Genomic DNA, 13,203 nt, shown 5'->3' with positions numbered 1-13,203 from the left:
CCCACTCACTCCCCCAGGTGGGAAACTGGGTTTCAAGGGGAACAGAGGTGACGCTCGGTCTCGGTGCTGCCTGTGACTCCCTGCCATCGAGGAGACCCGCCTCTGTGGGAGCCGAGATGCTGACGCGGCAGCCAGGAGGGGACAAAGGAGCCTGGCACAGTGCCCAGGACCCAGAGACACCGAGCGTTGGAAGGAGGCTGCGAGCAGTTCCCACAAGAAATGGGCAGGGAGCCCGCGGGACACCGGGGCAGCGTGGGGACGGCCCTGCTGGGTGGGCAGAGGCTGCTCCCATGCCTGGCTGATGGGCGGCAACGTGGAAAGAGTGTGAGCTTGGGAGAGACAGGCCGCCCAGGACCTTGGCTCCAACCACTGGCGTGGTGACCCGGGAGTGAGCTTGTCTCTGAGAGGTGACAGGGTGAGATTTTGCAGGGGGAGAAAGGACGGGAGCAGAGGTCAAGGTCAGCAGACGCATGAGTGAAGTCCAACAAAACCCAGGTAATGCGGAACTTTGGGACCTTGGACTCTGGGCTCAACGGGACTGGGAGCGGAGATCCTCTGCCCGTTTCCCCCCAGACTCCGGAGACCCAGGGGTCATGCCCATAAGCCACCTCCTGCCGGTGCCAGATGATCTCCACATGGGCCACCACCCAGATCATCATTTTTCTCCCAGAAGGGAGCAACATGACGCCTGCCATAGCCATGCCACCAGACTCCGTGCCAGGCTGCTTTACTCGGGGCGCCCCAGGGAGGGGCCTGAGAGCTTCCCCGCCCCAAGGGACTTAGCCCCGGCAGCCAAAAACCTCCAGAACCCAACCGCTGCCATGCTCAAGGCTGTTCCCCACATGCTCGGCCCGAGCCTCTCATACAAATGAATGTATCCCTGGATTGTGCGGCCGCATTTGCAGCCACGTGACACATCATGAGGTGTTTTTCCATAACTGACAATGCAAAATATATTATTTCGGTTGTGCTTTGGGGCAGGGATTGGGGCTTGGGATGGAATCATCCCAAGTTTGGTGGTGGGAAAGTATAATGGTGGTGGAATTGGTGTTTGAATATTAACTGAAATAAAATACTGTGAACCACCTTCTAAAATAAAAATGTTAAAAACAAATAAAGGTCAGCAGACTGTGGTCTCCTCCGTGAGACTGCCAGGGGCCTGGTTGGGCCCCTTTTACTCCTGCCCTGAAGTATCCTGAATGTCCCCAGTTCCACGTCTCTGGCCTGTCCACTGTCCTGCAAGTCTGAGGACAGTGAGCCATGTCCTCGCTACACTGAGCCATGCTGTGGCTGGCGGGCTTGCTCTGGGCAGGGGCCCACCGGCTGGGGGTCTCAAGGTGAGAAGCCCCCATGGCAGCCTGGAGGCTGAGCCCAATAGGGTAGAGGGCCAGGTGGGATGACAACCCACTAGTGGGTGTGGGCAGATGTGGGCCACAAAGGTCCATCCCTGGACCTTGGGGTGGGCAGTGATGGGAGCAGGGAGTGGGCTGAGACACAGTGAAGGGGCCTCAGATTGTGCGGGGCACTGGCGAAGTTTCCCCACCCTCAGTACCAGCACTCGTGTGAAGGAAGCTATCACGGTCCTCCTCTTTTCCCACAGTCAAGTTCAACTAGGACCCCCTGGGCCTGGCGTGCCCTACTTGGCCCTCTGTCCCCACCAGGCTCTATCTGGCACAAGCTTTTCCGTCCAGCGGATGCTGCTAGGTCATCCCTGTCCCAGCATCTCCCAGGCCGCAGACACGTCCCCTCCTCTTTGAGGTCTGAGCAACTGTCAGGATGGTGTCAAGAGGGCCCCAAGTAGCACCCCCCATCTCACTGCAAAGCCCACTGAAGGTATGGGGACCCTGGCACTGGCCCTTTAGTCACAGTGGGACCAGCTCTCTGCCCGTTGGATTTGGTGCATCCCGTATTTATTCGTTTGCACTAGTTTGTCCTCTACCCGCACCTTCCTGAGTGCCTCCTCTCCTCTCCCTGCCACTACACTGCAGAGCGCCCCTTAGCTGCAGGCCCAGGAGCGTGCCCAGTGGGGCAGGCAGCGAGGCAAATTTGCACCTTATCTTAACGCTCCTGCACTCGGCCACCGGCTCCCTCTCCTGCTCCCCAGATCCCTCTCCTCCCACCCTGGCGTGCCTTTCCTTTGGCACCACAGCACCAGGTGACCCAGGTGACGAGGCACGAGCTCTCTCAGGACCCTCCCCTGGGTCTCTTCCAGAGCGCATTCTGCCATCTGTGAGCTTTAGGTTCTCCTCCCTTATTCTAAGACCTTGCTGCATTTGCTCCCGTTTTCAGCCTCTTTCTCCACTGGCGATGCTCCCAGAGACATGGGAATACACTCAATGCACATGGCTCCTGGGGGACTTTCCGCAGTCAGGGTGTTTGCAGGAGGTGGGGCTTTGGGCCTCAGCTGTTTGTTTGCTTGTTTCATCTGTGAAATAGGAAGAGCAACATGCTCTCACTCCAGTACTTTTCACACTGGGGAAAATACTGGATAAAGATCCCTGGGTATCCTGGAAAGCCACCCATAGGCACAGTGAGGGCAGATCAGCTCTGGGTCTGAATCAACTACAACATTTAGGATTACGCTCTAGGCAAGTGGTACTCAGCCCTGGTTACTTGCTGAAGTCCTTCTGCTCACTACAGCGGGTGCCGGTGATTACTGAGGCCCTACCCCTTCCCTTGCCCCCTCTAACTCTCTTTAATTAGTTTGGGGTAGAGTCTTCACCAGGAGAATTTTTAAAACTTCAGTTATTTTTCAGTCTATGCAGAGAACCACTGCCTCTGGCAACCTCAATAAATGACCCTGTCAGTGCCTTGCATAGTGCCAGCCAAGCTAGTAATCACCGCTATCACTGCCTCTTCACAGAGCCACCTCTTACTGTCAAAGTTGTCCATCCATTCCAGCCTGGTCTGTAATTCACGCCCAGCTGAGGACTGTCACTCGGAAACCTGCCACCAGACAGCTGAGGACTGTACCTGGGGCTGGACGTTCGCACAGCCTCAAGTAGGGCCCTTGCTTCCACCCCCTGCCCCATCCCCCACCTTCTGGACACCTTCACTCTCTCTGGCACCTTGAGCTGCTGCTTTAGAGACAGGATCATTCCTCCCCGCCGGAGACTCCACAGTCTTTGGACATGGAGGAAGTAGGAGAGTTTGTCACAGCCATCCCCAAGCCAGGAGACGGCCAGCTACGACCTCGACTCCCAACCTGAGAGTCTGGCCGTTCCCTCTAACCCGCCCCAGTGGAGAGTCCTTTCTGCTGCCCCCTTCCACCTTTGCCACTGCAGAGGGAGAGGAGGCAGGGACACCAGGTGTGCGCGAATTTTAGCAGGGAAAAGGGTGATGTCTCCAGCTGTTGTGAAAACATACAGACACACATGCACACAGGCACATGCACGTATTGCATACAAACATGCACCCGTGAAAGCACATACAGATTCACAATACAGTCACACTCACACACATGCAACATGGTCACCCATACAATTGCACATGCATGTACCTGCATACACAAGGCACACCTATGGACACACAAGGCACACCCATGCATATATGCAGGCAGGCACACAACACACACAGACTCACATACACATGTGCTTTGTCTTACTGTCCTGAAAGCAAATTGCTGCTGTGTCGACTCCCTTTCTTTCACTCACACGGGGCAAACAGACCAGAACAGCCAAGAAGCTGAGTTGAGGGTTGGGGGCTCGAGTCCAGCTCTGGGAGCTTGCCCTGAGCTCCCGCCCCACTCTGGGCATTCTCTCCTCCAGTCCGGCCATGCACCCCTCCCCCTGGCCTTGAACCTCCATCCTCAGGAGACCCAGAAGACTCTTGGCTGAGGTCAGCCTGCTCGCTCTAGTCCCTGGTGAATCTTTCTGTCCTCCTCACGCATGCTCGCCACAGAGCAGAACTGGCCCCACCGTGGTGGTCTCAGAGGGGACAGGTGCACAGGGAGTACAGCCTTGGGGTTTCCTGCTTCACCTCAGGTTCCGGAATCATCCCTTGCCATAGCTTCTCAGCAGAGAGGCCCAGGGTGCAGGGCAGCCCAGTCTCTCTCGGCTGGGGAGACACCCCCGCCCTCCACTGGGCAGAGAGGAAAGAATGAGGAGGAAAAGGGTTAGAGCCTCACTTGCCAGTGGGGAGGCGCCAGTGCTCAGGAAGGGCTGGGGCTCCCCACAGGCTGCACATGCTCCTCTGCCTCCTCTCTTCCTCCCTCCTCTACTTGGCACGTGCTCCACCAGCTGTGCTCCCCTAAGTATTCTGGAACTGCCTCCCTATCCTGAGAACACAGGCTCACAGCACCTGCTGTGCTCCCGAGTCTGTGGTGCCTGCTGTGCTCCCAAGTCTGTGGTGCTTGCTGTGCTCCCTGAGTCTGTGTGGTGCCTGCTGTTCCCCCTGAGTCTGTGGTGCCTGCTGTGCCCCCTGAGTCTGTGGTGCCTGCTGTGCTCCCGAGTCTGTGGTGCCTGCTGTGCTCCCTGAGTCTGTGTGGTGCCTGCTGTGCTCCCTGTGTCTGTGTGGTGCCTGCTGTGCTCCCCGAGTCTGTGGTGCCTGCTGTGCTCCCTGAGTCTGTGGTGCCTGCTGTGCTCCCTGTGTCTGTGTGGTGCCTGCTGTGCTCCCCGAGTCTGTGGTGCCTGCTGTGCTCCCCGAGTCTGTGGTGCCTGCTGTGCTCCCCGAGTCTGTGGTGCCTGCTGTGCTTCCAAGTCTGTGGTGTCTGCTGTGTTCCCTGAGACTCCGGTTCGTCGCGAGCCCCTGACCCCTCAGAGACCAGCCAGGAGAGTTTGCTGTTTGGTGCTGTTTATTGGTGATGCAGCAGGGCGGGACTCTGAGGAGGGGGTGGGTGAGGGTGGGCTGCCTCCTCCTCGCCTGCCTCTGCGTGTAGGAGGGTGAGAGAGGCCTGAGCAGAACTTGTCCGGCTCAGCACGGGGCGAGGTGGGCCAGGCCGAGCAGTGACGGGGTGCTCTGGCAGTTTGCCCTTCAGTCCTTCCCTAGAACCCAGAGCCAGCTCTAAGCACGGGCAGACGGCCCTGAGTGCCAGGCGCCCCCAGTCAGAGGGCCGGGGGCCGGGTGGAGCAGTGAGGACTGGGCAGAGCTGGGGAGGCAGGAACTGGGGGCGGGGCTGAGCGGGGCGGGGAGGAACTGCAGCGGGCGTGGAGGCGCCCTCCTGTCCAGGCTCAGGCGGACAGGCGAGGGGGCAGCGGGTTGCCCGGGCAGTGCCTGAGGTTCAGAGCGGGCCTGGCAGGGTAGGGTAGGGGTGGGGTGGGCAGTGGGCAGGGGGGAGCACGGGGGAGGCAGAGTGGGCCGTGGGGGGGGGGTGGAGGGCGCAGGCCTCTCTACCGACTGGCCTTCTTGGGGGTGGCGCTCAGGCTGGCGCCCTTGCCCAGGGCCTCCTTGTAGTCGCTGGCGCCGGCCCTGCCCCGGCCCTCGGCACCGCGGACGCTGCACACGCCCGAGATGCAGCTGGTGCTGTTGGCCACGTAGCCGCCGCTGACCGTGCTGGGCCGGAAGCCGTAGCTGCCGCTGCCGCTGGTGCTGCTGATGATGGCTGTGGAGGGCAGGGGCGCCTCAGGCAGGGCGGGGGGCACCCGTCTCCACCACGTGGGCTCCTCTAAGAGCAGTGAGTTGGACGGAGCCCCTCAGGGACAGCTGCCCCTCACGGCCCCCCCCTCGCCCTGCCTCCCTCACCGCTTTTGCCCAACCTGGCCGGCTCCTAACGAGCCCCCGGGGCCCATCTGTGGGGACCAGGCACCCAGACGCCCACCTGTTGTTCTGGATGCCCCCCCCCCACTGGACCTTTCAGTGCCTTTGTGCTGGACTTCTGGTCTCTGACCCTCCTCCCGGCTAACTGTCCCCAGCTCAGCCCTGCTGAGAACCCAAAGCCCCGGGCCTCCCGTCCCTCCAGCTCCTGCACGCCCAGCTCATTCTCAGAGGCCCTGGTTCGACCCTTCCACCACCCCCTCTCCACCCATGTCCCTAGCCCAGATCTGACGGAAACTTGCAAACCTGCACGGTCCCTCTCCCCCTCCCCACCTCAACCAGGTTTGTTTTCTCAGCCCAGAATTAAGCCTCAGCCCCCTGGCTGTGTGACCTCAGGCAGAGCTCGTCTCTCTCTGGTTTCTCATTGCTCATCTACTGCACATAGGAGGTGGCCCACACCCCTGGGTCTATGATTTGGGGCCCAAACATAGGGATACTTACAGATGCTGACAGGGGAGGGGAATTCTCCTGACATCCTGTGAGGGAAAGGAATGAAAAAGAAGCAACCGTCACCCACTCCTCCAACCTCCCCGCCTCACAGCCAGCCCCCTCCTGCCCGGGAGGGCACCCGCTGGGAATACTGGAGTTCCTTTAGCACGAACAGAGACTGATGCTCTCGGGGGTCACCAGGCAACAGCCCGAGTCACTCAGCAGTTGGCATGAGGCGTACATTGGGGGCGGGGGGGCACGCCCACTTTCCAAGGGCCAGGCTGGAGCACGGAGCTTTAACACTGGGGGCACTAGAGCATGGGCCTGGGGCCCATCTCATGCCCTGACAGGCCGGGAGATGCAATCAGAAGGCGCGAGGTCTGGGGCCTTGGAGGGGCCGTGTCGGAATGTGGCCAGCTACAGCGAAAAGAATTGAGAGGGCTAGAGGAGTTTGTCCACACAGCAGGGCCCGGTGCCAGGAAAGAGCCGGGGCCAGGTGGGCATCACTGATGGCTGTCACTCATCCTCTCATCACCACCTCTGCACACTCCGGACCTCCCCTTCCATAGGCTGGGGGTGTGGCGTGCTCCTCGGGTGCTCCCCACACGCCCAGAGGCAGCCCTCGCCCCCCCTCACCGGCACTCCTCGCCCTCCAGCAGCTTCCGGTAGGTGGCGATCTCCATGTCCAGCGCCAGCTTGGTGCTCATCAGCTCCTGGTACTCCCGCAGCATGCGGGCCAGCTCATCCTTGGCCTGGTGCAGGGCACCCTCCAGCTCGTCCAGCTTGGCCCGGGCGTCCTTGAGGGCGTTGTCACCCCGCTGCTCTGCATCGGCGATGGCCGTCTCCAGGTTGGAAGCCTAAACCGGGGATTGGAGAGGAGGGAGAAAGCGGAGTGGGTCACAGGAGCCTTCCACATGCAGCTTGTCCTTGGAGACGCGGAGTAGAGATGGGTGCTTGCCTCCCCTGTCTCCTGGCTCACGGCCCCTCCCGGAGCCCACAGGCCTTTCCTTAGCTCCGTCTCCATTCCCCTGTGTTTATTTATTTATTTATTTATTTTTAGATAGAGTTTATTTATTTATTTATTTATTTTTACATTTTGGGCCATACCCTGCATGCACAGGGGTTACTTACTCCTGGCTCTGCACTCAGGAATTACTCCTGGCGGTGCTCAGGGGACCCTAAGGGATGCTGGGATTCGAACCCGGGTCGACCGCGTGCAAGGCAAACGCCCTCCCCGCTGTGCTATGGCTCCAGCCCCTCCCCTGTGTTTAGACACTGGCGATGAGGAAAAAGAAGGTGGTCTGGCCTCCCGAGATGCAAACCGATCCTGCAGTGTCTCTTTCGCACCGTGCAAAGGCACTTACTTAGCCGCCCTGTGCTAGCATGTAAGGTGGGCGGCTGCTCTAGCTGCCCGACATCTGTGGGAGAGAGCACTGGAATATGGAGCGACAGGTGTGCCGGTGGCTGCCCAGCCACAGGGTCCCACAGGCAAGGGTGCAGGGAGGAGGGTCCCTGGCACTGTCCTCCAGTTCCCAGCTCTTGCCACTGCCACACACGTGCTCCCACACATGTCTGTAGCAACTGTGTGTCTCTGGCCTGTCCGGCATCCCAAGCAGTGGGGACCAGGCAGCTCCCTAATGTCCACAGCTTCTAGGGGCTGTGGGTCACTGGCCCCGACCCCAGCTCTGCCAACGCCCAGCCCCCGGCCTCCGTTTCCTCATCTGTAGCGTTGGGTAATGTTCCTGCCTCAGGTTCCATGTAAGGGTTCGGGGCACAATGCTGTGGAGACTGCAGCCATTGTTATTCCGCATGCCCCTTGGGGCCCACCTTCGGGGCCGAGACTGCACCCCACTCCTGCAAGCAGCTCTGGTGACCATCTGCAGGAGGGCCCTAAGACGGTCGCCTTCCCCCCATCACTGCCTCAATCACTCTGCACTCGGGTACGGACCAAGCACCTGGGCACTGAGCAAGTCCTCAGGCCCTCCCGCCTCCCAGCTGGCGGGACAGGCAGGGCACACAGAACCCAGGAGAGCCCGCTGACCAGGCCAGGGGACACCAGGGCTGTGGTCCCAGTGCAGACGGGGATGGGGGAAGGCTTCCTGGGGAGGGGGCTTCGGAGCAGGTGTCTTGGGGTTAAGCAGGAGAGGGGTTGTCTGGGGTGTCTCTCTGAGGCTTGTTCTTGGGACCCCCCTTTCCCCTCGCACCCGCAGCCCCAGCCCCCAGCCTCGCCACCGCTCTTCTGTCACCTGCCCACCGGTGCCCGACCCCTCACCTGCTTCTTCACGTTCTCGATCTCGGAGCGGATTCTCTGGATGAGCCGGGTCAACTCTGAGATCTCACTCTTGGTGTTTTTGAGGTCGTCGCCGTGCCTGCCGGCCGCCAGCTGCAGCTCCTGGAACTGGGGGGACCCCAGACAGAGCACAGGGCCTTCGCGTGAGCTCAGAGTGTGTGGCGGGAGGACGGCTCTCCGCTCGGGAAGGCCGCAGCCCTGCTCCAGTGCCTGCCCTCGGCCCTGCTGCTCACCTTGGTCTGGTAGAGCGCCTCGGCCTCGGCCTTGCTCTTCAGGGCGATGTCCTCGTACTGGGCGCGCACCTCGTTGATGATGCTGTCCAGGTCCAGGTCCCGGTTGTTGTCCATGGACAGGATGACGGACATGTCGCTGATGTGGGACTGGATCTGCGCGATTTCCTGTGGGGGCGCACAGGGGTGGCCGGGAGCGTGACTGCGGGGGGCGGGACATGCCCCTCGGCCAGGCGGCCAGGCCCCGGGCGGGTGCTCCCTGACCAAGGGGGCTGCCTGGGGGTCCCCTGGAGCCGCACAATGAGAGGGCGCAGAGGGAGTAGCGCCTGGGGGCTGAGACAGGAGATGGGGGGAGGTGGGGGGGTCTGCTCTTCTCCCAGTGCCTCTCGCTGCCCTCAGGGAGCCCCACGGGAAGACTGACTCACGGCTTCAAAGAGACACTTCAGGAACTTGATCTCGTGGTCCATGGAGTCCACCTTGGCCTGTAGCTCCACTTTATTGGCATACGCTGCATCCACATCCTGCAAGACGGCCCTCAGCCCTCAGTGCCAGGCCGCCCGCCCACCCAGCCCCCCGCCCAGGGAAGAGCAGCCCTTCCTCTCCGGGGGACTCAGAGAAGGAGGGAGGGCAAGCAGCCAGGCTTGGCCTGCCTGAGAATCTGCTTCCGGGGCAGAGGGTGACCGAGGGGTGCCCCTCCGAGGAGGGGCCCGGCCCGGTGACCCCCTTAGCTCAGAGACAGGCCCCACCCACAGAAACGTGCAGAACCCCCAGAATAGTGACGCCTCGCTTTGGGGGCGCCTTTCCCAGTGCCCTCCCCAGCCATCCCCTGGCTGTTTCGGAGCCAGAGCCCCTCCTCTGAGGGCACAGCCCACAGGCCAGCTCCCCGGCTCCCGCCGCCAGCTCACACCTTCTTAAGCAGCACGAACTCGTTTTCAGCAGCTGTCCGCCTGTTGATCTCCTCCTCATACCTGTGGAACACACCGGGTCGCCATCAGTAACACGTCTCCCTGAGAGCCCCAAGAGAGCAGCCTGCCCGCCATCAGGCCGAGGCCGTGAGAGGCTGGGTGGGCCTCCAAAACTAGCTGGCCAGGAAGGCTTCCTGGAGGAGGGGGCATGGTTGGTTGGAAGAAAATGATTGAAAATCTAGCTTCAAACATGGAAAAGGAGGTTGTGGATGTCTCCTGGGCCGTCACCGAGGGAGCGGGCAGTGAGCCTCCTCCCTGAAGGCCAACAACGCTCCAGCCACGACTGGGAGCAAGTTCTCCATTTCTTCTTGCTGTGGCTCTGGGGAGCTGATGGATCTAGCCCCCTTTGACCACACACGATGCAAGAGCTCTGACAGAACCCAGGGTTCCCCCGAGACGTCCCTCAGCCAGGGCCAGAGAACCCTCTGGCTGGTGTCAGAGCCCACCCAAGGCTAGAGAAGCAGGGGCATGTCCAGCCTCGCAGGGGCAGACCGACTTGGCACCACTCAGGTCACTACCACCCACTGCCCCAGACTCTAAGTGGGGGAGGTTCGGGGGCCTGGAGGGTCCTGCCCCCTCCTGGATGAGGTCAGGAGGAGAAGGGCCTTGGCCAGCCAGCGGGGAGCCGCTCACCTCTTCTTGTAGTCCTCCACCACGTCCCGCACGTTCCTGAGCTCCGAGTCCAGCCTGACCCTGTCCCCCGACAGCCCCTCCAGCTGCTTCCGCAGGCTGCTGATGAAGCCCTCCAGGATGGGCTCCAGGTTGTTCTTGCAGTTGCTCAGGTCCAGCTGCTGCAGCAGCTCCCACTTGGTCTCCAGCACCTGGTTCTGCTGCTCCAGGAAGCGCACCTGGGAACACAGCCCCGAAAATGATGAGCCCAGGGTAGACGCCCCCGCCATGACCCCCGCTGCAGGGGCCAGGGCCCCCCTGCCCTCACAGGTTTCCCTCACCACAGCTCCAGGCGGCCAGGCTAAGCCTTGGCCCCATCTAACAGGCAGGACACGGGGCCAGAGGTCAGCCTCTGCCCAGGAGCCCAGCTCGGAGCCAGACCGGGTTCACTGTCACCCGTGCCGGCTGCCTTCCCCCTCACCAGGCCACAGCAGCGCAGTGTGTTCCTGGAAAGGGACTGTCCTGGGAAAGGGGGCGTGCTCTGGGCTGGGGTCACCTCCAGCTCAAGGGGGCACAGTGGACCAAGCACTTCTCCAGCTCTGAACTCAGGGGAAGCCACGTGTCCCAGCGTTTGCAAGGGGCCTCGCCCCAGCCCTGCTTCTCGGCACTGTCTTCCCTGCCCCAGCCTGGCACCCGGGGGTGCAGGGCAGTCGGGGAATGGATCTCACCGTGCCCTCCCGGGGCCAGAACACTGGCCCAAAGAGGAGGCTCTGTGAGCCCCTTTCTGGTTTTATCGGGGGGGGGGGGAGGCCCCTAGTTTAGAACGTGATGTCCCTTCAGCCACACAAACACGGCTCCTGTCTACAAACAGGGTGTCAGAGACGCCGAGGGTTAGTGTCGGTGGGATCAGCCCCCAAACGCCTCCCTGTAGCCAGACCCCCAGCGTTTGGCTGGCCGTGGCCAATCCCGAGCTTTCCGTGGCTGAGAGCACTTTCAGCACAGGACCCCTCTAGATGGCCTTAGGTGTGGCTCAGCGTGGTGCTAGACCCCTCTTCTCTGGGTGCCTGGCGAGCTGGAGCACTGTCTCAGAGCCCTTGGGCCTCTGAACCTCTGAGCCTGCCTCTGCTCTTCCCAGCAGCCCACCGCTGTCCAGGGAGCAGGGGGAAAGGTGAGGTTGATGCTCCTCTTTCCACGTCTCCAGGCTTGGCCCCTTCCCGGGCTCGGATCAGCCATACCCTCCCGATGACACCTCAGAACGCTTTGCTTTTCTGCATGGGAAGCAGCTTGGAAGAACGAGTGCTGGCCCCCGCGCTGAGCTTCCCTCCCCGCCGGGGTTCAAACTTGGGGTGGCTGGGCTATGGCTGCCAACCACAGAGCCTGGGCCCCCGCTGGTGTCAGTCCCCCCCCCCCGCCCCCGGCACAGACTCGGTGGAGTCGGCCTGTGCCGTGACGGGGACTGGGAGCAAGAAGCTGAGCCGCCTGCCTTGCCCAGAAGGCCGGGGCCTTTCCCGCCTGTTCCCGCTGACTCACCGCCTGGGAGCCATCATTTCTTATCTCCAGAGAGTCAAGCTGGGGCCTATCTGGACCGGATGATCGCTGGGGGCCTCCTCCACACCTTTGATTCCTCTCCTCCTCAGCACCCTGCCCCTCACTCCCCAGCGATAAGCATCATTCAGGGAAAGACTTAGTGTGCGTCGGGCGAGCCGCCAGGACCTCTCCGAGCCTTGCTTCTCTGCTCGACCAGGCAGCCGCCCCCAAGACTTGGGCTCACTGCGCAGACGAGGAAGCAGAGGCACTGACCAGGCAAATCAGTGGCACAGCCACGGCCACGCAGCTGCCCGTGAAGGGGTCAGGCCAGGTCTGACTGTGGGCCCCGGGGGACGCCTTCCCTAAGTGCTACCTGCCTCTAGAGCCCAGTCCTCAGCCTATGGCAGAAATAAATATCAAGCCCAAGGCCCTGCCCTGGGACAAGCCACACGTGGCTGCTCAGGCTCCTTCGGGTCTCTGGAGTGTGGATGAGCTCAGCACGGATGGGCAAGGGAAGATTAGCTTCCCAGGACGCTCGGGGCAGTTGCCCTGCTCTGTCCTGTGCTGGCGTAGGCCTTGCGTGGTGGAAGCAAAGAGCGGGTCTCCCAGAGGAAGAAGCTAGAATGACTCTGCAGGGCCTGCCGGGAGTGCTCAGGAGCCCAGCGGCAAAGACCTCACAAGGAATCTCACGCCTTAGTCGCCCGTGTACCCTCAGAAAGTCCTGCCCCGCACTCAGTGGCTCCTCACGCCCGCTGCCCTGTCCCCGCGGCCACAGACGCTCATGTTCTGAGGGGACATGGGACAGAACAGGCTCCCGAAAGCCTCCCAGGTCCCGGCAGACCCACCTTGTCGATGAAGGAGGCGAACTTGTTGTTCAGGGCCTTGATCTGCTCCCGCTCCTGGGCGCGCACTTTCTGGATCTCGGGGTCCAGCTCCACGTTGAGGGGGGCCAGGAGGCTCTCATTGACGGTGACCTGGTGGATGCCCCCCGGGGGGCACACGGTCGGGCAGGAGGGCCCCAGGTTCACGCTGCCGAACATGCTGCCGGCAAATCCGCTGGCCCGGCCCCGGCCAAACCCGAACCCTCCGTTCTTCCCACTGGCCATGTTGAGGGAGATGGTGCGGACGCCGCCCAGGCTGTAGAGGCTCCGGCTGCCAAAGCCCCCGCTGAGGGCCTTGGCCCCTGACCGGTAGGAGGACGAGCTGGCCCCCGAGAGCACGGCCGAGCAGCCACTGAAGCCCGCCTTGGAGGTAGCTCCCGGCTTGCAGGTGAACTGGCGGCTCATGATGCTGGTGGAAACGGAGAGGAGATGCGGAAGGAGCGAAGGTCCAGTCGGTCCCACACGGGTTCTGCAGGCTGTGCTGAGCTCCCGGCAGGTGCCCATCCTTATATGCGCTTGGC

The 13,203-nt window shown here is 61.9% G+C and overlaps 1 protein-coding gene across 1 annotated transcript; it reads right to left on the bottom strand.

The window, feature by feature from the left end:
* Positions 1-5,327: 5,327 nt before the first annotated feature.
* On the bottom strand, positions 5,328-13,087 carry LOC101544649 (keratin, type II cytoskeletal 71). The gene is made up of 9 exons (XM_004601502.2): positions 12,647-13,087; positions 10,299-10,513; positions 9,608-9,668; positions 9,126-9,221; positions 8,704-8,868; positions 8,453-8,578; positions 6,817-7,037; positions 6,193-6,227; positions 5,328-5,539 (listed from the first exon to the last, which is right to left on the bottom strand). Exons 1-9 carry the CDS (start codon positions 13,085-13,087, stop codon positions 5,328-5,330), a joined length of 1,572 nt encoding a protein of 523 aa, XP_004601559.2.
* Between the last annotated feature and the right edge of the window lie 116 nt (positions 13,088-13,203).

This window comes from Sorex araneus, chromosome 2, assembly GCF_027595985.1.
Source record: "Sorex araneus isolate mSorAra2 chromosome 2, mSorAra2.pri, whole genome shotgun sequence".
Taxonomy (NCBI): domain Eukaryota; kingdom Metazoa; phylum Chordata; class Mammalia; order Eulipotyphla; family Soricidae; genus Sorex; species Sorex araneus.
This window is presented reverse-complemented; position numbering and strand designations above follow the sequence as displayed.

Excerpts from the sequence above, each read along its gene's own strand:
- LOC101544649 (XM_004601502.2), bottom strand. The coding sequence starts at position 13,087 with ATGAGCCGCCAGTTCACCTGCAAGCCGGGAGCTACCTCCAAGGCGGGC. Across the intron at positions 8,579-8,703 it reads AGGCGCTCTACCAGACCAAG|TTCCAGGAGCTGCAGCTGGC; the intron begins GTGAGCAGCAGG and ends GGGTCCCCCCAG. Across the intron at positions 6,228-6,816 it reads CTGGAGGGCGAGGAGTGCCG|GATGTCAGGAGAATTCCCCT; the intron begins GTGAGGGGGGGC and ends TTTCCCTCACAG.